Source organism: Fistularia commersonii, chromosome 30 (assembly GCF_037954325.1).
Source record: "Fistularia commersonii isolate RoL2024-O1a breed Wild chromosome 30, RoL_Fcom_v1.0, whole genome shotgun sequence".
Taxonomy (NCBI): domain Eukaryota; kingdom Metazoa; phylum Chordata; class Actinopteri; order Syngnathiformes; family Fistulariidae; genus Fistularia; species Fistularia commersonii.
The window spans coordinates 4,999,978-5,024,435 of record NC_141313.1 but is presented as its reverse complement, the minus strand read 5'-3'; the positions used below and the strand labels follow the sequence as shown (position 1 = coordinate 5,024,435).

The 24,458-nt window shown below is 42.1% G+C and overlaps 2 protein-coding genes across 2 annotated transcripts; one reads left to right on the top strand and one right to left on the bottom strand.

The window, feature by feature from the left end:
• The first annotated feature begins 1,238 nt into the window (after positions 1–1,238).
• LOC147216175 (synaptic vesicle glycoprotein 2A-like) lies at positions 1,239–21,218 on the top strand. Its single transcript, XM_086178204.1, has 13 exons — positions 1,239–1,421; positions 6,503–7,252; positions 7,807–7,987; positions 8,266–8,417; positions 8,723–8,856; positions 8,980–9,069; positions 9,457–9,564; positions 10,367–10,455; positions 10,550–10,714; positions 10,789–10,922; positions 13,753–13,959; positions 14,043–14,202; positions 16,792–21,218. The coding sequence occupies exons 2-13, from the start codon at positions 6,643–6,645 to the stop codon at positions 16,973–16,975; spliced, it is 2,214 nt and encodes a 737-aa protein (XP_086034330.1). The 5' UTR covers positions 1,239–1,421; positions 6,503–6,642; the 3' UTR covers positions 16,976–21,218.
• On the bottom strand, positions 18,560–24,275 carry LOC147216174 (cathepsin S-like). Its single transcript, XM_086178206.1, has 7 exons — positions 23,873–24,275; positions 23,439–23,561; positions 23,206–23,355; positions 22,909–23,133; positions 22,653–22,818; positions 22,485–22,587; positions 18,560–22,419 (listed from the first exon to the last, which is right to left on the bottom strand). The coding sequence occupies exons 1-7, from the start codon at positions 23,990–23,992 to the stop codon at positions 22,320–22,322; spliced, it is 987 nt and encodes a 328-aa protein (XP_086034332.1). The 5' UTR covers positions 23,993–24,275; the 3' UTR covers positions 18,560–22,319.
• Between the last annotated feature and the right edge of the window lie 183 nt (positions 24,276–24,458).

Genomic DNA, 24,458 nt, shown 5'->3' with positions numbered 1-24,458 from the left:
ACGACATTCATAAATCTTCTCTTTGGTCTTCCTCTCGAACTCCTACCTGGGAGCTCAACCTTCAACAACCTTCAATCAAGTTCTTCACCCCAGTTTGGACATGAACAGAGGAGTGTTCATGTCCAAACCATCTCATTCGTCATTTTGTCCCAGTCATACATGTCCTGCACCCCTGTGACAAATTCTTCTTTTCCTTTGGGCTTTCCCTTCAGGGGTCGCCACAGCGAATCAACTTTCTCCATCTAACCCTATTCTCTGTACCCTCCTCTCTCACACCGTCCATAAATCTTCTCTTTGGTCTCCATTGAGACCTCCTGCCTGGCAGCTCCCAATTCCAGCATCCGTCTACCAATATATTCACTATCCCTCCTCTGTACATGACCCAACCATCTCAGCCAGGCTTCTCTGACCTTCTCTCCAAAACAGCTAACATGTGCTGTTCCTCTGATAGACCCATTCCTGAGATTGCAGGATGTCACTTGGGAGTGACCAAGATGGCACAGAGAATCATCTTCTTCCATTTAACCCAATTCTCTGCATCCTCACACCAACAAACCTCATGTCCTCTTTCACTCCGTCCAAAAATCCCCTCTCTGGTCATCCTCCAGCTCCAACCTCGTATTCACTACCCCTCCTCTGTACATGACCGAACCTGGGTTGTCTGGCCACGATGATACATGAACCCCATGCTTTACCACAAGGTGAGACAGTGTCTGAGGATGCCATCAGTCTGTGCCCCCTCCCCCATTCCTCCTTGTCCACTGAGGGCTTTCCCATCATATTTCATCTTATTTGGGGCTTCCCCCCCCTTCCTCCCGCCTGTTGCACCACGACACATCACGCACGGGCAGTGACATCACGTCGTCAAGGAAGCCGCGCTTCCTCTTGGAGGAAGGATGAAGGATGGCAAGTGGTTGGTATGGCAACGGGAGTCAGGTGCGTCCCGTTTGCGCACAAAATTTTTGACGCTCTCCTGCGCGAGAAAAAATAATCGGGATGCGTGATCGTGCGTTTATAAATATTAAACATGAACATTTAAAGCACAATTGCCCCCCCCCCCCCCCCCCCCCGAATCCAGTCGCTCGTTAAAAGCGCAGCAGCTTGTGCGCGTCCGCCAGGATAGCGGCGGCCAATGAGCGCAATTTGTGCGCGCAAAGAAAAAAACAACCCTCCGGACAGGAATGCGTTAATGTGCTCGTGCGCGCGTCAGGGTTCGCATGGGGGAGGGGACCCCTGCTCATCACTGAGTGTGTGTGGATGGATGGCGTGGGCTTCTCTCCTCCAAACCGCACAGCATCATCATCAGCATCATCATCATCACTCGCTTCACCGCAACAGCCTCGTACGCATCCTCCTCCTCCTCCTCCTCCTCTTGCCTGTCACCATCCTCATCTGAGAGGGATCCCATCGCTGCAATCCAGGTGAGCGCGGTTTTTGACGTGAATTATTCACCCCTTGCGTCTTTTTATTATTATGTTTTTAGCGCAGCCTTTTTTTTTCGCCGTTGCGTGAAGACGCGGTGCGGCGGCGCGGGGGTGCGGGGGGGGTGGAGGAGACGTGATAATGGGCGTGTTCTTCGACCGTTTTCTCTTCACGCAGGGTTTTGGATCGATTTTGTGAACCGGGCCTCCGATGCGGGGGTCTGTCGTGACGGGCTGCCGCCTCCCGTGATGTCTGGGAATCAACGGGATCCGTGCGTGAAGACGCTCGGTCGTGCGTTCGTGGTAGATCTGTGCGTTTATCCGCTCGATAAATTGGCCTCTTAGTCACAGCCCCCCTTCTTCGTGAGGAAAAGACAAAATCCTGAGCTTGATGCTTCCATCTGCAAAAATCATCCCCCTTCAATTGGCCTTATTTTAAGGGGGTGTCCTCTCACTTGCAGGGCGGGGAAAAAAATCCCTGCAAGAAACTGCAAAGAGAAACACAAATAAAAGCCTTTTTGGGGGGGGGTGGAGGAGTGGAGGGGGAGAAAGGCCCAGCTGTGAATGATAGGAAATCTCATCAGTGGACCATCTCAGTAACATCTCCCTGTCATCAGGCATCACGACAGGAATATCAGCCCTTTATTAAGTAACTTTGCATCCTGCAAAATGATGCTGGTTGTTTTTTTTTTAAATGGGAGAGGATGAAAAAAAAGGGCAATTGATTAAATAAATAAATAACAGGATCCCTCCCTCTGAGGAGCAATGATTCCTCCTCCTCTGCCAGGGTTCACCTCAGAGCCTCTGTTGTCAACCTGAAAACAGAGACATCTAATCGATCGAGGGACATAGGAGTCAAATTAGGTCCAGCTTACCTGTTGCATTATGGGATCTATCTATCTATCTATCTATCTATCTATCTATCTATCTATCTATCTATCTATCTATCTATCTATCTATCTATCTATCTATCTATCTATCTATCTATCTATACATCTATCTATCTATCTATACATCTATCTATACATCTATCTATCTAAACCTAGAGTAAATAATAATCATCCAAAACACAGTGATCACATTAATTACACTTTGTCCCAATATTTTGATATATGTTTTGTAAATGTTATTTTAATATACAGTTGTATAGGGGGCGTTGATGCAGTGTTAGCGCTCCCGCCTCACAGCAAGAATCTCTCGGGGTTCTTTCTGTGTGGAGTTTTCATGTTGTTCTGCTTCTGTCTTCCTCTGGATTCTAAAAACACACAGCAGGTTCATTGGAGACGGTAAATTGCCTAGAAGTCTGAATGAGAGTGAGAGGTTGTTTGTCTCTGTATGATGCTGTTATTTCCTGGCGAGTGGTCCAGGGTGAACGCCGCCTCTCACCCATCGACGGTTGGAATAGGCTGTAGCCTGTGACCCCGAGTGCAGGATGAGGAGCATAGATAATGCATGAATGAATGAATACTATGGTATCTGTATATTTTTGTTTATTTACTATGGCATCTGTAGGTCCCTAAATCCCCTTGAAATGCAATGAAGGAGGTTTAGCTATGGATTACCAGCCATTATTGGAAGTATTCTTGTAAGATAAGATGGACTTTATTGATCCGATGACGGGGAAATTCAATTGTCAAAGCAGCTTTAAAGGATAGGAAAAGTGTGCAAATGGCAGTGATAGAAAGAATATGCAAATAAAGGATATAGACACCAATAAACAAAGACTTTAGACAATATATACAATTGAATACAAAATATAAAACTGTATATAAGAAATACCTTATACTGGAATATTGATGGATATAAATTGGTTTGTTTTTTTAATCTGGCGTTTATATTTAAAATTTACTTGACAACATTTTTTAATTTAATCCGTCATGGCATTTTCAAATAATGCATGGCGTTATTTGTTTGAGTTTCCAGTCGGGTCTAAAATCTTTAAAGCTGCGCTCGTTTTTTAAATTTTTGGACTCGCCTTTGTTGAATAATTTGACTGAGGGAGCATGATTTCACAAGAAATAAAAATTACCTGTAATGTTGGAATGCAAAGATGATGATTTGTTTGAAAATGAATTTAGGTTTATCTTGAAATGGTCTAAAGCTGCATTCATCCAGTCTGAAGCCCTATTGTCCTCTAAGTATCTGGGAAATAAATAAATCTGCATTATAAACAAATAACTAGCTGTTGTAAAATTAAATAAACCATTCTTGGCAGGAACCTTCCAGTCACCATTCTCATCATTCGGCAAAGATTGAAGTCTGCCACAAATAAATGTCATTTTGTTTGCAGACAGGCTGACAGCGGAAAATAAATGCCTAATGAATCAGTGCATTTGTGAAAAAATGGAAGAAAGGTTAGTTCAAGTTTGCATTGGGAAGACAAGTGCTTCGAAATAAGGGAAGCAAATTAGGTCACCGGCGTTAATAAGAGTCATCAGAGTTCATCGGCTTTATTCCTATAAATGAAACCGGCCTTTTATTATTTTAACCCGACCACGACGGCGGCGTGCCTGTGAGCCTACGTTTATAAGAGCAGAACCCTGAACTGAGGCATCGCAGGGGGGCTTGGCCACAGTCCATTTTATTACCTCTGTTGCTGCGACATGTCAAAATGTTTCCATGCAGGAGATGCTCAATGAACACACACACACACACATTCCTCCATGGGTCTAATCAGGCAAAATAAGCGATAGGAGTGTAGGCAGACAATGTTGTGCAGCAGGAGTTTTAAAATCCTTGGTTTATCCTCATCTTTTTTTATTTGTGTTGCTATTGTGTTACACAGGTTTGCATACTTTGTGTTTTGGTTAGGGGTGGGCAATGGTTAAAGGCACGTCCAAGATATAATCAGGTTAGTGTCCTGCAGTTTAGCTTGGCTGACCAGGCCTGGTGGGGTTCATTTGATATGGGCCAGTAAATATGCTCTTCGTGCTGCCGGTGAAGACTCGACAGGCTGAAGACAGAAAATGATGTTGAAAGGAAGCTACCATTTACTTCAATCCACGTAGGATCCAAGGTTTCTGTATTTCAGATTATTGTCGATCCATAGATTTAGGGCTCTGAGGAGAATAACAGAGTTTTGCCAAATAGGTATTAAAGATAAGACTTAACAAGCCAGATTAATGGAGTTACTTGAAGGCTTGGAGGATTTTGCTGAGCTATTTTTGCCTGCATATTAAATATGACGTGATGGTCACAGAGGCATCATAGTTCTTTTTCCACTGCATGTGGGTTGTTTGTCTGTTTGGAGTCAGAAATGTTTCATTGTGTTCTGTTAATGCCTGCTTACCAAAGGTCCGTGTAATCACGGGAAACGCCAGCCTACCTGCACGTAGTTCGTTGGATTTACAAAATTTTACAAAAGCATGTGGGGACGAGGAGTGAAGGCAACATACAGGTGTCACCCAAAGCAGCATCCCTTAGCCTCGGCCATCACCACCTGACTGCTGGCAAAGCGGATCAAACATGGGTGTCCTTTTTCAAACACCGTCTGATTTCCTCTCAGGACCAGAAATACTCCGGCTGCTGTTACTCAAAAATCAATAAAAGGGCACCTTCGCCACTCGCATCATTAACATGGCCTCTTATTGGTCCTGAACAGATGGTCTGCCAGGACCTTTTCAGAGGTGGGATGTTTTTAGATGATACATTAGTTTCTCCTTAAGAGCAGATAATTTTTGGTGCTTAGTGGTCCAGAGCAAAATTTCACTTTCTATATAAATTCCTTTCATGGCAAAACATCAAAATGACATCAATGCTGATTTAAGGTTGCTGCCTTCTTAGAATGTTATGCATTCATTTTTAAAATCTCAGTTTCTCACCACTCCTCACCATAATGGAAGTAGAGAGGCTGAAAATGATATTGGATGTACATTAAATGAAGTATATGGTTACCAGAATTTAAAAAAAAAAAAAAAAGAACTTAGAACAAGGCTATTTTTGTGGCAGATAGATGAAGAATAGCCTTGATAGATGATATTCGCCCCGTCATCTCTGTATTTATGAATTTCCGTCGGCTCAACTGAAACTGTATTCCCTTCGGAGGAGAGAAGGGTGTCAAGATGAGTGTTGCAGGGATGTCCCTCATTCTCTGTCTGTTGTTTCAGCCAGTATACCGCTCCGTAAATTCAAAGTGACGTGTTATTTTATTGCACGCCGACCCGAGGCACACAGTCTCTTAATACAGAAGTACGGCGAACCCAGAGGATAAAGTGCATACAAGTGGAAAAAGCACAAACATTACTCAATCCAGAAATGCAGCAACTACAAAAGCTCACAGAAGAGAGAAAGCAGAGCCGATGTAATTTGATATTGTTGAATTTCTGGATTCGTGTTTGGGCTTCATCTCTCTCTTGTGTGCCTGGTATTCTTTTCCGAGCCTCGTATGGATTACGGTTTTGTCAGTGAACGCGAGTCAGTGGGTGAATAAGCGAGTTGTCAGGGCAGCTGCAGACAGGTAAAACTGACATTGATTCTTTGACTTGTTTTTCCTCCTTTCCAAACCTCGTTAACATCAGGACACGGCTAATCGGAGTCAGCGTTTTTTTTTTTGGGCGTAATTGAGAAATCCATGCCCATCCCAAAAGTTTGTCCCGTTTTCGTGCTTTGCTTCGTAAGTGGATCTCTGCCCACAACGAGGCGGTTCATTTATTTGCACTCCAGCCTCTTAGTTTGTGGACGGTACGACTAAATCACAATCGTATACGTGACCCCAAATGGTATCGTTTAGTCAATTTCCATCCCAAAGAAGCATCCATTAAAAAACACTTTCTCCGTTCAAAGCTTGATGTCCCGCCCTGTAATTACTGCACGGGCCCATCTGTGACTCAGCAGAGCACACATGCTGAGTAGATTGCAGCAGGTATGGCGTGGAATCACATCATGACATGCAGCTTAGGTGATGTGGTTCAATAAATGAGAGACGGTTCAAAGAAAAAGGCACGTTTGGAGACCAGTAGGTCACCGGTGGATCTTTTTGAAGCCGTAGCCCTTGATCACGACACTGTTTTTCCCTTAAAATGCCTGAAATACCATGAAAGGAAACACTAGAGTGAATAATTTACTGTCCATTTTCTTCCCAGACTTAAGAAGAGTCTGATTTCAGTCAAGTGAACCCAGAGTCAACAAATCTGGGAAGGATTTCTCGGACAGACTTAAGCGCCAGCGAGTTCAATTAGCTTTTCTGCTTAAAAGCGCTCTCGGCCTCTGAATCTCTTTAAACATGGAGGAAGGTTACCAAAACCGGACTGCCTTTATAAAAGGTGCCAAAGACATTGCCAAAGAAGTCAAACGGCAAGCCTCCAAGAAGGTCGGCCGCACCGTGGATCGGATGGGCGACGAGTACAGTAAGCGCTCTTACAGCCGATTCGAAGAGGATGACGATGACGACTACCCCGTGCAGGGAAACCAGGACGGAGGCTACTACCGCGGAGATAGCCATGCGGCAAATGACGACGAAGGCGGCCATAGTGACTCCACGGAGGGGCACGATGAAGACGACGAGATCTATGAGGGCGAATACCAAGGGATCCCAAGAGCCGACTCGGGCAAGGGCAGCTTGGCCGGAGGTCCGGGCTCAGTGAGGGCCGGCGCTCAGCAGTTCAGAGACATCGGGGTGTCCGAAGCAGAGAGGAGGAAGGACCAGGAGGAGCTGGCTCAACAGTACGAGACCATTTTGCAAGAATGTGGACACGGGAAGTTCCAGTGGACCCTGTACTTCGTGCTGGGGCTGGCTCTCATGGCAGATGGCGTGGAGATCTTCGTGGTGGGGTTCGTCCTCCCAAGCGCCGAGAAGGACATGTGCCTGTCGGAACCTAACAAAAGCATGCTAGGTAAACCTTCTCCATTCGCCAGTTTTGCTAGTAACGTTATAAACGTCTTAAACGTTTGTCTCAGCTATGATTCCATGGATGGGAAACACTCCGACTGCTCCTAATAGTCTCGAAACATGTTTCCAAAGGTCACGAGTCATAGATAGAATGGGGTCAGGAGATTACCAGGCTCTGTCTTCAAAATGTCAGAATTGTCATTCAAGAGCTAATTTGACCAACAAATATTAACATATTGTCCGTGATAACCAGTAGATATAAGTAATATTAATTTTAAAATGTCAAAAGGGTTGATCCTCGAAATGACGCCGTGACCTATATTCAACCCAATGTTATTCCATCAGCAGACACGTACTCATTCATATTTATGAAAACCCCACATCGTCCAATTAAATCCAAATATCTCTGACTTGCTTTTGGTGTTTATATTCAACTTGATTTTGAAAAAAAAAAAAAAAAAAAAAAAAAAGAATTCAAATCCATTAAATAGGAAATTGCCTTTTCAAACAGGGTAAAATGACATCATTTTACAAGGGTTATATCTGCTGATTTCCTAGGTCTGATTGTATATTTTGGGATGATGGTTGGCGCCTTCATCTGGGGAGCTCTGGCTGATCGGATCGGCCGCCGGCAGTCTCTTCTCATCTCTCTCTCCATCAACAGCATCTTCTCCTTCTTCTCCTCCTTCGTCCAAGGCTACAGCACCTTCCTGTTCTGCCGGCTCCTCTCGGGTGTCGGGTAATTACAGAAATAATTCTCTTTTCTGTCCGGGCAGCCCGGTTGTGTCGATGTAATACTCGAGGATTCATTAATAGGATAGTTTAATATTTAAATAGCAAGCACTCACTGCGGAGTTACATTAAAGACTGTGAATTAATTTTCTATTACTTACCAGTTCAGTTTATCACCTTGAGCAATGATCAGTTGTTTCTGCACTGCCATAAATAATGTGTATAGCTGGGAAACATGGGGGGGGATGATAAAATCCGGGCTCTTTTGGTTTCTGGGCTTTGCAGGATCGGAGGCTCAATTCCCATTGTGTTCTCCTACTACTCCGAATTCCTGGCCCAAGAGAAGCGTGGGGAGCACCTCAGCTGGCTTTGCATGTTCTGGATGATCGGGGGAATATATGCATCTGCTATGGCGTGGGCTATCATACCCCATTACGGTGAGAAAACGACAACTGCTCCCAGGAAGTAGATCAATGCGCATGACAAACACAGGCTAGAAATATAATGTTAACTTAAACTGGGAAGGTGAGGTGGGCAGGTTAAAGCTCCTTACAGAGTCGCTGCAGTGCATTTGACCCCAGACATTGCCGGAGGGCCGAAGAAATGGTTCATATGATTTCTCATCAAATGACATCTGTTGACACAGAGGTGGATCGTCTGACCTCCAGTCTTGCAAACTTGAACTTCGCTTGATGTGGGCTCACTTCTCGCTGTTTTGTTTTTTTTTTTCTCTCCCGCTCAGGATGGAGTTTCCAGATGGGCTCGGCGTATCAGTTCCATAGCTGGCGCGTGTTTGTGTTAGTGTGTGCTTTTCCCTCCGTTGCAGCCATAGCTGCCCTCAGTGCCATGCCAGAAAGCCCCCGCTTCTACTTAGAGGTGAGCAGATGTGCTCACCGAGCAGTCTCTTGCTTGAGTTGTATAACACGATGCAACACATAAGATCAAGTTGGATGTGTGCTCAGATATGCTCTTGTCGATGTCTCTCCGCCCCCCCGACAGAATGGAAAACATGACGAAGGCTGGATGATTCTGAAGCAGGTTCATGACAAAAACATGAGAGCTAAAGGATACCCGGAGCGGGTGTTCTCTGTGAGTACAAAAGAGAAACACACACGGTCCGGTGATCAACGCGCTATACGTTCGAGTAGAGTCGCATTACCCGCTTAATGTATTTTATGCCCAAATTCGTCGAGCAGCTGCCGACCCCCATCCACGAGCGAACGGTTTAGGGCTGAATCGAGTCAAAATCAGCATACAAATACAAAAATTGGCTACAACGTATGCCAACAGCTGCAGCCCGATTCCAATCGTGCATGTTCTCATGCTACTAAGTCATGTGTGTTTGCAGGCACGTCGGTTACCTTTTATCCGGGAAAAAAGAATTTTGTGATCAAAACGTAACCCCAAGTCACATCTGGATGAGGTTGGGCTTCTAACTAAAGTGATCCTTTTTTTTTTTTTTTATTTTTGTCCAAGGTCACCACAATCAAGACGGTGAAGCAGATGGATGAGCTGGTGGACACTGGCACCGACACTCCAGTCTGGCAACGCTACAGGCTGAAGATAATGAGCCTCTCCCAGCAGGTCAGACACACAGAGTTGAAAAACTTGCGGTGGAAAGATTTAGAAAAAAAAAAGAAAACGAAAATACGATTCGTATTTGATTCTTTTAATCCAAGTACTCGGAAGTGGAACTTCTCTTAGGGTTTTTCTGCGGGTTCCGAACAATGAGAACATTTGTGGTTGGGCAAAAGCTCTCGGATGAAACTGAAAACAGACTCTGCAAGAGGGTTTTAAAAGCATGAACTAAACACCCCATGAGATCAGTGCTGAGATCACGAGAGGCTGAAACCCAAACGCAAGCGCACTCCGTTTATACCGTCCACTAGGTGGACACATTCCACTAATTATTTCCATTTGTTTTAACGATTGTTCGAAATGACCTTTTCCTAATGCAAATTATAGCCGAAGTTACCTCACCTGGATTAAATGGAAACACACATACAAATTTAAATATGTACCCATTGAATATTTAAATGGCATTTCAACTGATTGAAATGTTAAAAGTTATACTTATTTTTAGAACAGCTCCCTGGCTATTTTCCGAAAACGTCATCATTTTTTGTGGATTTTTTGTTGATTTCGGTCATTTGTATCAGTGGAATTTCTAATATGCATTGTATTGTCCTCTACAGATAGCTATATATCGATATCTTGCCAAGCTCTGCCATTATGCTGCACATAAATATGTTGTATGTTTTTTTCTTTGCTTACTATTACTCTTGCAGCCAATGCCAGCTTGCAAATATGGAAAAACTGATTTACCAGCAAATTAGTTTGCGCCTTGTCACATGTGTCTATCAAAAGTTTTGTTTTCACGTTCTAGATTCGGAATAACATTCTCGCCTGCTTCAGTCCAGAATACAAACGGACAACTTTTATGCTCATGGCTGTCTGGTTTACCATGTCATTCAGGTACAGACTCACAGGACCTGAAGTTTGATCCAGTGATTAATCATGGACACTTTTTAGGCTTTTATTTATATATTAACCCATTTATTTTTCACAGTTACTACGGTCTGACTGTCTGGTTCCCAGACATGATCAAGTACATCCAGAAACAGGAGTATGAGTCACGCACAAGGACCTTTTCGAAGGAACGTGTAGAGCATGTAACTTTTAACTTCACCCTGGAAAATCAAGTGCATCGCCAAGGACACTACTTCAATGACAAGTAAGAAGGGAAATAGAGAGAGGAGGGGAATTCATAACTGAATGGACGCAGTAAATGTACAACCTACTCCGCAGGTTCCTGAACCTGAAGATGAAGTCAATGGTGTTTGAAGACTCTGTGTTTGAGGAGTGCTACTTTGAGGACATCACCTCCACACACACCTTCTTCAGGAACTGCACCTTCATTGCCAGTTTGTTTTATAACACAGGTGAATATCATTGAAATGCAAGAGTGACAACGGGGTTTTCACTGTTATCACTTTATGGATCAGCTGATCTTTTGGGAATGTATGATTATTTATTCCAGAGAGCCGCAAATAATTTGAAAAAGCTATGGTGTTCTATGAGAGGATCTCAGACACCTTCAGTAAGGTTGGCGCGATAAAGGAGGAATCAAGGGCATAGGGGTAATCGGTTGAATTGCATTCAGAAAATTGGAATTTTAGGAGTTCTATACTCCTTATGTGGTTTGCAGACTCAACAAAGTGAGGATTTTTTTCCCCCCAAGAAATAGAATCCTGATGTTGTTGTATCTGCATAATTTTGTTCCATTTATTGCAGTTAAATATCTCATTTCGCCGATGTTTTTTTTTCACAGTGAAGCCTCTACAGACAGAGGGAGTCAAGGCTATTAATTGAAATGAATTTTGCCAAAAATCCTGCACCATTTCACAGGATTACTTGTGAATGCATAGATCAACATATGAAATAAGAGTGGATTTTAATTTTACTTTTTGATGACTTTTAATGGAGATTGGCTAACAATTTCCACAAGCTATTATTTTTTGAGCCTGCCTCTTGGGATCATTGTTAACAAGATAATATACCAAACAAACTGAATTAACCTAATATACAAAAAAATAAAGAAAGAAAGAAAATCTCTGAGAAGTTGAACGTGAACTCAATGATTGCTGGAAATTTCCCATCTAATTACTGGGAATGAAACATTGTGAAAAAATATGACTTTTGGATTATTTCACTGGTGCCTGAAATAATAAAAGTAAAAAGAAGAATCTGGACAAACATGATTTCAGTGAGACCGCAACCATAGAAACATGTGTTGTTAGTAACCCTGGGTTACGCTGTTGGCAGATCTGTTACTGTAGCAACATAAACAAACCCAGGCCTCCACCAGGCTCTGATGGCACAATGACAGCATTCAACATGAACAAGAGCTTTGCGGTAGAAAAAAAAAAAAGATTCTTAAATATTTGCATGATAATCCAAACCAAACGTGTTACGAAGACAAGACAAGGCTGCAGATTATTGTTTAATCTTTATAAACTTATTTTTACATCAGATCTATCCATGGAGGGCTTCGGGTGTACTAACTGTGCTACGCATGGTTTTAATTTGTGACCATCGGAGAAATGCAGCAAAGCTATGATCTATTGAATCGCGATCTAAGCGATTTAACACCACACACTTCACTGGCACTGCAACGGTCTCAGCAGCTCTTATTCTGGCGGCCTCACCCCGGCCCTCCAGCCCACAACCACATTTTTTTATATGCATGTCATTTGCGCTTCTGCGTTTTATGACCATTCAGCACTTTCATGCCCGACGCCATTCAATACAACTGCTATTGGTTATTGACGTTGAACTCGTTTCAACTCCTGCATCAGAAAATACAGTCATGTTAGTGAGGATGCGAGTGATATAAACATTGTGTGTTGACCTTAAATTGTGAGTTCACCTTAAATATATTATGACGATTCCTGCTTAAAAAATAGCACAAGTGTTGTCTGAATATCTATGTCTTCCATTTCCAGAGACCTAATGAATAATGTCTCTCCAGTATTTGCACTCCATTAAGAATATCAACATTTTATATTGATATGTGATTCAATTCTTTGTTATTTTTTTACTCTGCTTCACCGGGGTAAATAATCTGTGCGAGGGTGTTTAACCCCCCAGATTGTTAAAAAGAAATGACTTAAAATATATATTTGGTTCCAACTCGCGTGGAGGACCACCGGATTAACAGCCTGGTAGCCAAAGCCATCCCCTCCTGCCACGTCACTGGAAAAGGGGGAATTTTTTTACAACATTAGTGTGGGCGCTCCTCAAAGGCTCCAGTCTTTTCTGTATGTGATTCACACACATTTTATCACAAGAGACTAGAAACAGCGTTGTTAATCTGTATATCTCGTGAACCACTGACCCTACTGAAAAAGTCTTTTCACCGATATGCTGGTCATTATCTGATCATTCCTTGGCAGATTTTTCTTTGCTTTGTGTATTTTTTTGTCGATTTTCAGGTAGCTGTACATTTGAGATCATAGGACAAATCTGACCTCGACACACATTTAAAAAAAAAAACATTATAAACCACGATTAAATGCACAAGGCTGTTGCAATTACCACCTGTCTGCTTACGGGTAATCAGATTCTGCGCAACTTCGATGATCACGTCGCTGGAGGGAGATATTCCACGATACCTTTCGGAGTAGTTTAATGAATAATGCACCAAGAGCAAAATCAGTAGCACCTCCAGCATAAGAAAACAAACACAGCTCAATGGTCTTCCATTTTCAAGCCAGTTGCAGCCAGCATGTCCCATGGCCCTCAGCAAGACTATAGATCCTACTATACGATATACGATACTATATACTACACTATATATACTTGGAGAAAATTGTCTAAATTACAAGGGGACATGGAAACATCCAATAAGTCTTTATTTCGCTCCTTTTCCCCATTTCAATGTGCTCCGGTGATTCAGGCAATCGAACGTTTCTTCTGTCACAAGTTATTTTATTACACACAGAAATCTAAAAAAACCTTAACAAGATGCAGCCGTGTTATCCCCGAGAGGCAGAAATGTCCCAAACTCCACTCACTGCTGTTTGTAACCTTATTGCCGTTTGGAAAGAGTTACATCTGATAGCAATTTAAAATGAATTATCAACATTCTGGTGCTTTTTTTTAAATACTCCTAAAAAATATAACTTAACCACTTAACCTGCATGCAGTTAAACAAATGACCCCACTTCTAATGATTCACTGACTTTTTAATTACTTTGGTTCTCTCGTCAGATCTCTTCAAATACAGATTTGTCAACTGCAAACTGGTAAACAGCACATTTCTGCACAACAAGGAGGGCTGCATGCTTGACTTCAGCGATGACTTCAACAATGCCTACATGATATACTTTGTAAACTTCCTCGGCACACTGGCGGTGTTGCCTGGCAACATCGTCTCAGCTCTATTAATGGATAAAATTGGCCGTTTAAGGATGCTGGGTAGGTAAATTGAATCAATGCGCATAATTCACCGACGACTGTTGGGGATATTTCGTTTAATCGAATCCTGTGTCTCTGAACAGCCGGATCCAGTGTCATATCGTGTGTCAGCTGTTTCTTCCTGATGTTCGGCAACAGCGAGTCGGGGATGATCGCCCTCCTGTGCCTTTTCGGCGGCATCAGCATCGCTTCGTGGAATGCCCTCGACGTGATAACGGTGGAGCTGTATCCCTCGGATAAACGGTAACATGACAAGGGGCCTCTTGCAGTCACTGCGTGTGTTTGTTTTCTGAGTGAACGGCGGGAACCTGTATCACTGAGCCGGATTTGCTCACTAGTGAGGAAAACTTCAGATTTAGGTTATTCTACGTGACACGAAGCAGGTGAAGTTCTCAGCAGGGCTTGTCACCGTGGTAACCGACACAAGAGAACAGATATAGATCCCAGAATGTCAGAACTGAGAACAAATCATCATCCAACATCATCAACATCTGAATCCAAACTTAAACTCTGAGTTTCTAGTGTTGTAAGGGCCAGTCTATGACTCTCAGGGAGTATTGAAAATGGTTCCAAGTTATTGGAGTTAAATGAAGTTACCAACTATTTGCAGTTTTGCCAAGTTGAGTGTGAAGTCCTGACTGTGACTTGAGTACGACCGAAGCCCGGTCATGTGACTTGAGATCCCACCTCTGCAACTTGTAAAACCTTCACCCACCCAGGCTGTTCAGGTCTTGTGGAAAATCTAATTTCCTCAAGGACGTCGGGCCAGACATGTGACTCAGGTTATTTGGTTCAAGTCAATTTTTGTTTTGAGAAAGTAAAGGTCTCAGCCAAGTCACCCAAGTCTCGCTTCTGCAGTTGTTTTTATCTTTTTCTCTTCAGTGTCTGGTCTGTGTAATGCGAAAACAACACTATAAGGGAGAATTTCTTTGTGCGTGTGTGTGTGTGTGTGTGAGTCAGTAATGTGGGTGCTGCAGAGCTTGAAAAACACCAGCTCATTCAAAAAGCCATTACTAGCTGTTTTAAAATGTGTAAGTGCTGTGTAACCCAGACACTCTTTGCTTTAAACATTTAAATCTTACACATAAAAGCCATCTTGCCGACTGTAAATTCTTGCGCTGGAAGTTACACCGTTTACAAGAATTTAATCGTCTTGGATCTTGTTATTAACGTGTTATTCTGCCACGTTGTAAGGCTTTAATTTGAAAGCAATGCTGAGACAGGGGCCTGAGAATCTCCCCAAAGCTGCTCCATCAGTGCGGAGAAAATTGCGAATCTTTCGGAAAAGTCGTTTTTACCCGACGACGGGACTCCAACCCGTGTTAAATTGCGTGCGGTGATGGTTTTCCTTCACTGCAAATGTCGCAACGAAGCACTGTTAATAAAGTTACGCAATATATTGTAAGCTGGAAAGTCCAGGTGGCTACTTTAGTATTTCACTCACACAAAAAAAAAGAAAGTCTTTATTTCTCAGATCAATTCTCAGCTGCGTCAGTCTTGTCTCCGTCTCTTTTGGCTCTGCTGCATCAATATTGATTTTCAAGCCCAAACAATAAATCTGAGTAATCTGTTTATTTAATGGAAAACAGATTTAGCATTATAGTCCGATCTGCTCTTGCTTTAATGAGAGACGGAGTGGTATTGATTATCAGTAAATTATATTGATAAGTCTATAAACCCCTGCTTTCACACACTCTTGATTTTTCCCAGCTTGTCTTCCTGCGGCAGCAGCAACGTTTCAATCTTGAGCGTTCATTGTCGATTTGTACATCTCGTATTGTGCTGATCATTAAGTTTTATTAACTTTAACTGAAGGATACATACCTCTGTTGATCACCTGCAGGCATACTGACCCTCACAACAGAACTTTAACAGTTCATTTAACAGCGTTTCCACACCAGTTTTGAAGCATCTTCATGAGCTTCTCCTTCAGTCCAAGGCGTTGACACAGTCTCTCTTAAATTTGATCCGCTATTATTATTTTAGAGACGTGTAAAATGTGTTTTTTTTTTTCTGTCTGACAAATGTTGCTTGATCACAGCAGCAATATTTTTGCTATTTATTTTATACTTTAATTAAAAATTGGGCAAGAATGAATGTTTAGAACAGAGGTTCTCGAAACGAAGGTTTGGACACTCCAGACAGATGAAATGAAAGACCAAGATTGGATTTTAGAAGTACAAGTTTCAAATTATTATGTATTTAGAAATACATAGAAAAGATGAAACCCTTCGGTGCATTCAATTAAGTTAGCCTGAATAACATGAATTTAGAGCCTTGTGTTTATACTAGGCCACAGCACTGTAATGGTTCCTCCGGGCCAGTAGTAAATATAATCATATATAACCATATATAACAATTGCATCTCCTTGTTACCATGCAACTTTGGAGCCTCTGCATTTCAAGTGCAGAAGCACTGATCTATCATTGCTAACAAGTGATTATTTTTGCTATCGAAATAACCTATTGTTAACAAGCTTCAGAAGCAGAATTTTAGTAATCTTTACAGCAGACACTCGAGTGTAAAATGATAAAGCATAATTTAAAAAAAAACAAAAAAAACTGTGGGCGCTCCTGGGGACATGTGGTTTATGGACACCACACTTCCTCCTTCTGCAAATCATATCATCCAAAGGCTCTAGGTGGACTTATGAAATGATGTGCAAGACTCGATTTGGCACGTTGACTTCAACGTGTGGTTTAGAAGATTTCCTTCAAGAAAACTGCACGATCAAATTGTTTAAACAAGCATAAACACATGGCTAATGACAAAATTCTGTTTGTCTCGGCTTTTCAAATTCACGAACCTCGTCCCCCTCGTTCTCTGCTCAGGACCACAGCCTTCGGCTTCCTGAATGCCCTCTGCAAGCTGGCGGCCGTGTTGGGCATCAGCATCTTCCAGTCATTTGTCGGCATCACCAAGGCCGTGCCCATCCTGTTTGCGGCGGGCGCACTTGCTGCAGGAAGTTTCCTTGCGACGAAGTTGCCCGAAACACGAGGCCAGGTATTGCAGTAACACAGAGAACCATCGGGGGGCAGTGGAGTACAGCTGGAGTGTGTGCATGACAACTTCCGCACATCCCGGAGAGCTTCAGCGCTGCCGTCACAAGCCAAGACAACAGACCTCCATCCCCATCGTAAGCGTAGAATCCTTTGAATTATGGACTGAAATTAACAGAAGAGCACACAGATGTACCGACAAATTACACGAGTATATCTAAAGTTTATTTCAGTTGTATAGCCGGCCCAGTGTATAAAAAACAATGTCATCGTGCAGTCGTTGGATGTTAAAATACCTACAGATCTAGAATACTGTACAAAGACAGAGCAGTCGAATGAGTAGAAGATACTGAGGAAGTCAATTTGTCAGGCAAATTTGTTGAGAAATATTTTACACCTTTTCTGTCTCCAAATATTTCTCTCTTGTCTGTCCTTAGCCTTGATGCATTGCTGCTTTTTTTTTGATTTTCTGCGGCAACAACAGTTTAAGCCGTTTGAAAAGATTTCATTAGATTTCTTTTTTTAATTTATTTTTCTCCGAAAAAAATACCGTGACCTTTAATCACTGCCTACCGAAGCCAGACCCAGAGAGATCGGCTACTGTCAACCGAATAAAATCAAAACATTCCAGCGAGGCCAGCCGAATTTACTCTGAGACAGAGATCCATTGTCTCGGCTTAAATCTGGTGTTGCCCTCCGTTTATTGCCTCAAAACACATTCGATGCATTTCACAGGATTCTCTGTTGTAACTGGGAATAGTTTGCTCTAGTTCCTAAGTGTTTGTTGGTGAAAATCCAAACCAATGTTCCTCCTTCCCTGCAGTTACACCATCCAGCTGTGGCAGAGCAATGATGTTTGTACACAGGAACTTCTGTGAGATGGATTTTGGTCAAGAAAGCAGATATTATCTAAGTTATTTGTGTGAAAGTGTGTGAGTGCTTGTATTTCTCTTTCAAGGATGAGATTTTTTTATTCCTCAAAACCTTTGTCAGTTCGTTCAATCCAAAAAAGCCACGTAGAGAAAACATTTTTCAGAAATTTGGGTTTTTCGTGACCCAACAGCAGACTGAAGGTATTCCAAGGCTAGTTAAGAAAACGATCACATTTTATGACAATGATTTCCATCATGCAGTAGCTCAGGTGTTGTGAAATGCTTAGATAACACTGCACCTGTTTAGTGAACAGACAAGAAGTTTTTTTTCGATACTCTTAAATCGTTACCAGTCACACCATATGCATTGCTGCATTAGCCTTAAAAAGATACATGAACAATCACAGGATTACTTTGAATTTTGTTGTTTCAAATACTTGTGCGCATTTATCTCTAAGAGTTCATGTATTACATAGTGTCGTTTAGCCCCTGAAAAGTCCTGATATGACGTCATAATACTCATAAAGCACAAATCAAAGACATGGAGTTAAAAACATTTCACCCAGGTTAACACACTGTTCTTTATTGAATGCTACTTGTCCTTTATTTATACATATCACTCCTTAGGTCTCATTTTTCCAGAGGTCTTCATAAATAGGTGGACTGACAATCAGTTATGTTGACCGTGATGTCATCCAATTTGTGTGTGTGTGTGTGTGTGTGTGTGTGTGTGTGTGTGTGTGTGTGTGTGTGTGTGTGTGTGTGTGTGTTGTGCAAGCACATTGGTAGGATGTATGGCTGAGACCAAGTTTGGTGTGTTAGCCTCTTTGGTGAGCTTCTTGGCTAGAATAGACAGAAAGCAACTCAAAATACAGCTTTTAGGTGGATAATGTCTCAGTTTCTGAAGTTTGCTTGGTATATCTTTGTGTTTGTGTCTGAGAGAGAGCATGACAGTTAGTATTCGAGACTTAAAGTAATAGTTTGATAACACTGGATATATTCTCCTCTTTAACAATTTAAAATTATTCACTTAATTATGGGGACAGCTAACTTAGAATAGCAAAAAGAGAAATGACTACTTCTGTTATCACCTTTACAAAAGACCACTCCCACATTTCTACTTACACCTGGCATTTTTTCTTAAAAACTAAAAATGTTCAGCTCCGCCACAGAGTAAGAGATACGTTACCTCTTTTGAACATATTGCCAGCTCATAAACATACTTAACCCACCCGTCAGCTATCGCGAACAGTTCAGGTTAGTAAGCCGTATTGGATACACACAGCGCTCCATGTTTATGCAAACGGTAGAGGCTTAACACGAGGTAGAGGCTTGTTGAGGGTAAGAGAGGTTTATAAAACACATTTTTCCAAGAGACGTCACTCATACGCAGAGTTTAGCATTGAAGGGACCAGCGGGTCACACAGCGTTTTGACTCAAAGGTAAACTTTCTTACCAGCAGTGAGGACGAAGTTACTGCCGGGTCGGGATTCATTAGCGCTGAAAAGACATCGAAACTGTGGCCATTCCTCTGAAGGGACCAAATCTGCCTTCCTGTTAGCTAGCTTAGCATGACGAATAGGAGTGTATGGTATCAGTGGCCTACTTCCCCCTTTATACAAAGTCAACCAAACATACTCTCATGCACATATTTTGACACAGTTTCACGATTTTGTGAAATACTGACATGAAATATTCTCATTCCTTAAAGATGTTGCGGGAAGTGACCCAGTGTGCTAATTCTTCTAGCCTCTGGCATCCAAGCTATCCGCATCGTTTTTTTCCCCGACCTGACATCGACCTTATAGAGAAAAGAAAAAAGTGAGAGTATTTCTTTAGATGTCTAACTATTCCTTTCACGTGCTATATTCATATATATCACGCATATCCAGGACACCGTATGGATGTTAGTCCCAGTGGAGGTGTGTGTGTGTGTGTGTGTGTGTGTGTGTGTGTGTGTGTGTGTGTGTGTGTGTGTGTGTGTGTGTGTGTGTGTGGGCGTGCGTGCGCACTGACTCAATGGTGTGTCTTGCTGAAAAAAAAAAAAGTCTGTCACATATTTTTCTACTATTTTCTCTTGCTGTATTTTCATCCCTGTGATGAATAAAGCTCAACTGGGGACCACGGAATATATTTACAAAAAAAAACAACACCTGATGCAATATATGCACTGTAGAATTTGTCGTGCTGTTCTTCATGATAGACTCGGATGCTCTTTTGCCGATGCTATTCAGGCTATGATATATTAAAAAAAGAAAAATCCCATCAAAGATAGCTGCTTACAGAGGTGGTTGATAACAGGCGGCAGGTTCCTCTGTCTAGAAAGATCATATCCTAAATTCACAGAAACGACTGCACCCTTAATCCTCTGTATTAAAATGATCGTGATGCATGTTTGTATCGTGTAGTCTGACCTCTTGGGCGTCCTGTATGCCAGCTGTTTTCCGTCTAAAAGCAAGAACTGATGTTTTCATTGTTGTATGATGACATAGATTTGTTGCTTGCAGTGATTGTTCTTAATCAAAGTGGGGTGAAATTGGTGAAACTTGAATATGTGTTCTGGAAGTAAGTTGTGCTCCTTGTTTACCTTGGACCCAGGAAAACCTTTCATTTTTTTTTTTATATGTACCTGAATTGCTGAGGAGGACGCTTGTGATCGTGTAAGTCATCTTGTCACGGAAGTACAAGATACGGACGGAAAAGGGCAATATTTAGAGCTGAAAAGTGTGCGATCGTGTTAAACGCTCCAATTGACATGTATGTCCACATGGGTATGTTTTTGCGGGGGGGGGGGCGGGGCGCTGATCCCCTCCGTGGTTCTGATCCTTTCTGAGGAGACAGGATTTTTGTTTTTAATTCAGAAAGGACCAAATCATCCAAAGAAAACCCTCTGTCAAATTGAAGCTCCTGTCCACAATGTAAAAAATATTAAATGTCACTATGTGTAGAGATTTAATTCTAAATATAAATATATAAATATATGTAAAACTACAAAAGCGTTTGAGTTTTATGTATTATGACGCCAGTGGACATGGAATATAGTCAAAATAAAGCAGTCCGATAAACGTATGGAAGACTTTCATGGCATGGACGAAGCTCTTCAATGAACACGACTGACACATTAGCCCAGAAAAGTGGCCCATGCCAGAAAACTTCATTTATAAGGAGCTGCAAGAATCCCTCGCTGTTGTCGGACTTAAGGGGTTTGTGTTTCCTTTTAGTTTAACACCGACCTGTTTATTAAACAAGAACAGCTCTAATCTAAATGTGAGTTCAGTTTCAGAATTCAATGTACTGTGTGTAGAAAATGTAGATGTTTGTATGTGCAATTATGGACATTGTGGAACAAAAGCAAAACAAACAAACAAAAAAAAAAGACAAAATCTATTGTGTGTTGTCTTTGTTTTGTAAATTAAGACTGAAAATCTTGGTAACTTCAGTATTTATTACTTCTGGATATTGAGAATATTTTAGTGATGCTGAAAAGGTGATGTAATTATTTTATGTGAGAGTTGCTCATTATGCTGGAATTTACACTTTTGTGCCATCAATCCAGTTCTATGAAGAAAATAGTGGAAATAAAACAAAGAAAAACAAACTGTGGACTGTGTTGCACGGAATGAGAAACCAACAATGGTAAAAATCCAAACCACATTTGATCAATCGTATGATTTCACATCTCCCATGACATGTTTTAATTCATTATGCATTCAGCCTCATTTCTATCCTCCAAAGCAGTTTGACATAAGCATTGCTGTTAAAAACAAAAAAAACTTGACAAAAAAAACTCCTACAATGATTAAACCTCATGCATTCAGTTAACTTGGATGTTAGGTTTATTCAGCTTCTGATCAGCCAGCCATTATGTATGATGTTTATCTTGAGAACAGGCCTGTGGCTGAAGCCAAACCTAGCTAACACCCACAGCAAGTGTAATTTGGCGAAATTTAATATGCAGATTTTAAAATCTGTAAGCAGCCAGAGTCACCCACCAAGCATGTGTTGAGTGCAAATTGCAAGAAGCCACAGCCCAAAAAGAAAAGTTGAGCTATAATGCATAAGAGTTTTACATCCAATCCCGAAACCACACTGACTTCTGACTCCGATGCATTGTAAATATCTGCGTGGGCTGAAAGTTCAAGACGCCTCAATATTTTGTGCCTGCTCTGCATTTTGCCTTAAGATGGACTGTGGTGCTTTCAAAACAAGTTTTTAATAGCCCCTTCTAGACTGGATGATTGCTTGTGGTTTAAGTGGCAATTTCAAATTCAGCCTTTGTGGAGTTCGTTACTGCCAAGTCAAAACACTGGCAGGTCTACCATAAATGCAGGCCAAAATAGTTTAACCAGGTGGATTTAAGGGCATAAATACATCAAACCTGTACTCTGAGAGTGAACTTAGAATTGTCCATGTGACAGTCATTCCAGATAAGCGTTTAAATCTGAACGTTTATTCCATAAAATTCAAAAGTGCTGCTGGTCCATAGGATCACATGATTGGGAAACATGCGTATAGAGCAATGCCACACTGGTTGTGTCTGTTCCGGGCCATCTTCACGTATCCTTCGTCACCATAGCTTTTGCCCCAACTGCAAAAGAAACATTTCATGAGACAAAATCCAACCTGATCAAAATCTACTGAGACATGACTCACCTGTTTTTAACCAGCCAGTAATCTTGTCCCCTTTCTCTTCCATAGCCCACAGCCAGCACGCCATGGTTCACATTGTGAGTGCAGGAGTGATCCCTGTACACACCTGTTGGATACAGAGGCCAGTTAAACTCAGATACCAATGTGGTTGGCAGAGTAGCTGGTGCTCACCATGGCGATAGAAGACAAATTTGGGCCTTGAAGCATCAATTGCCACAGAAATTGGCCCAATGGCTGCTATGGCATACTTCAGAGAATATTCATCTCCCTCTGGTACAAAAGCATAGCCTGAGCATTTAGCAGCACAAAACTCAGGGGTGTACTTGCACTGACCGACCTGAAACAGTGGTTTAAGATGGTTAATGTTTGAACGGAACCATGGGAGACCACAACTGAACAGGGATTAACTTTGAGAGATTTGGCCCACCCTTCCAACGTAGGGGTAGGATGCGTCGGAGTCTATGCCACTGTTTTTAATCACATACTGAAAGGCATTACTCATGAAGCCTCCGTTGCAGCCGCGATTGCCGTATTTCAGGGAACAGTCCACAAGGTTTTGAGGACTCAAGGACATCAGGACTCCTGTTGACTTCTTGAGTTGCCCTTCCAGAGCACCAACGGCACTGAAGGCCCAACAAGAGCCACAGGAACCCTATGAGAATGGTGAGCCCAATCAAGTCAGTGGGGGGAATGAAGCAGCAGCAACACTTAAGGAGCCGCTCACCTGCATCTTAACCTCAGTTACCAGGCCTTTTTCCCTCCAGTCCAGTGACGATGGTGGAAAGCTTTTGTCCCAACTAATGTTGGAAGGCACTCTCTCCAGGTCAGAGGGAACAATGGCACCCATGAGTGTACCACTAATCTCCTCCGTGGTCTACAGGTTAAACATTACCGGTCAGTACTTTTCTAACATGAGAAATAATCTAATAAGTTGTTTTTTGCTACAGGGACTCTAACCAGATCACCCAGGTGGTTCATGGCCAACTCATAAGAATGCAGGCCTAAAGAGCTTTCCAGGTTGTGGACATTGATCATATCCAAGTTCTCCTCCCAGATCCGCCTCCGAAAAAATTCCTCAATCTGAAAGAGAAATGAAATGCTGGATCATCCATTACTCAGACACAACGTTACACATTTCGGCAGTTTCAGGTTGGAACCAAATTACAGATAATACTGTTCTCTTGCATTATTTTAGCTTTAAATTCCTTTTTTTTTTTTTTTTTAAACAAAGTCAGTCACTTAATCTTGCAGCTACTTTTTAAACACATGCAAGTGCATGTAAAAGGCTAATTACTTTAATGATCTTTATCCAAATACACTTGTCAGTATGGTAGTGTACCAGGTGGAAGAGAATCATAGAGATTTGCATTTAATGCACGGGCAGGTTTTACCTCTTGAGAATACACTTTATTGTGCTTCTTCTTCCATAGTTTCCAGTGCTCATTCAGATTTGGGTTGGTTTCAGCCACTGCAAATCCACACAGCAGAGTGAACAGCAGGCTCCGAAACATGACTGGATCTGTGGATAGAGCACTTTAGAGAAGATGGCAGTTTTGGAGTCATCCCGAAAAATCTCAGTCCAGCATATAACAACTACTGATAAGTGTTTGTTAACAAACTGAAAGTCAGTAGACTGCTGTTTGAGCTGGCTCACACCACAAACCCCACCTGATCAGATGGACAAAGTAGACCTACTGGATCCTGAGAGTGTGTGGTTTTTAATTGGAAACACACAACTGGCACACCTGCAAATCATCAGAACATAAAAAGCAGCAGCCAGTTTGGTTCCCTTCCTGTTTTGGGTCTGGATATCCTGCTGATCCTGCTGCATCAAGACGCTGCTACAGCTCTCAGCTGATCATTCGGGTAAACTGATCTTTTTCCATTCTTAATTTCGCATTAGAGTAACAGTTCAAACTTTTCAAGGTTCAAAAGACTGAAATGTGTGAGTCGGATAGTGACGAATGACCCCATTGT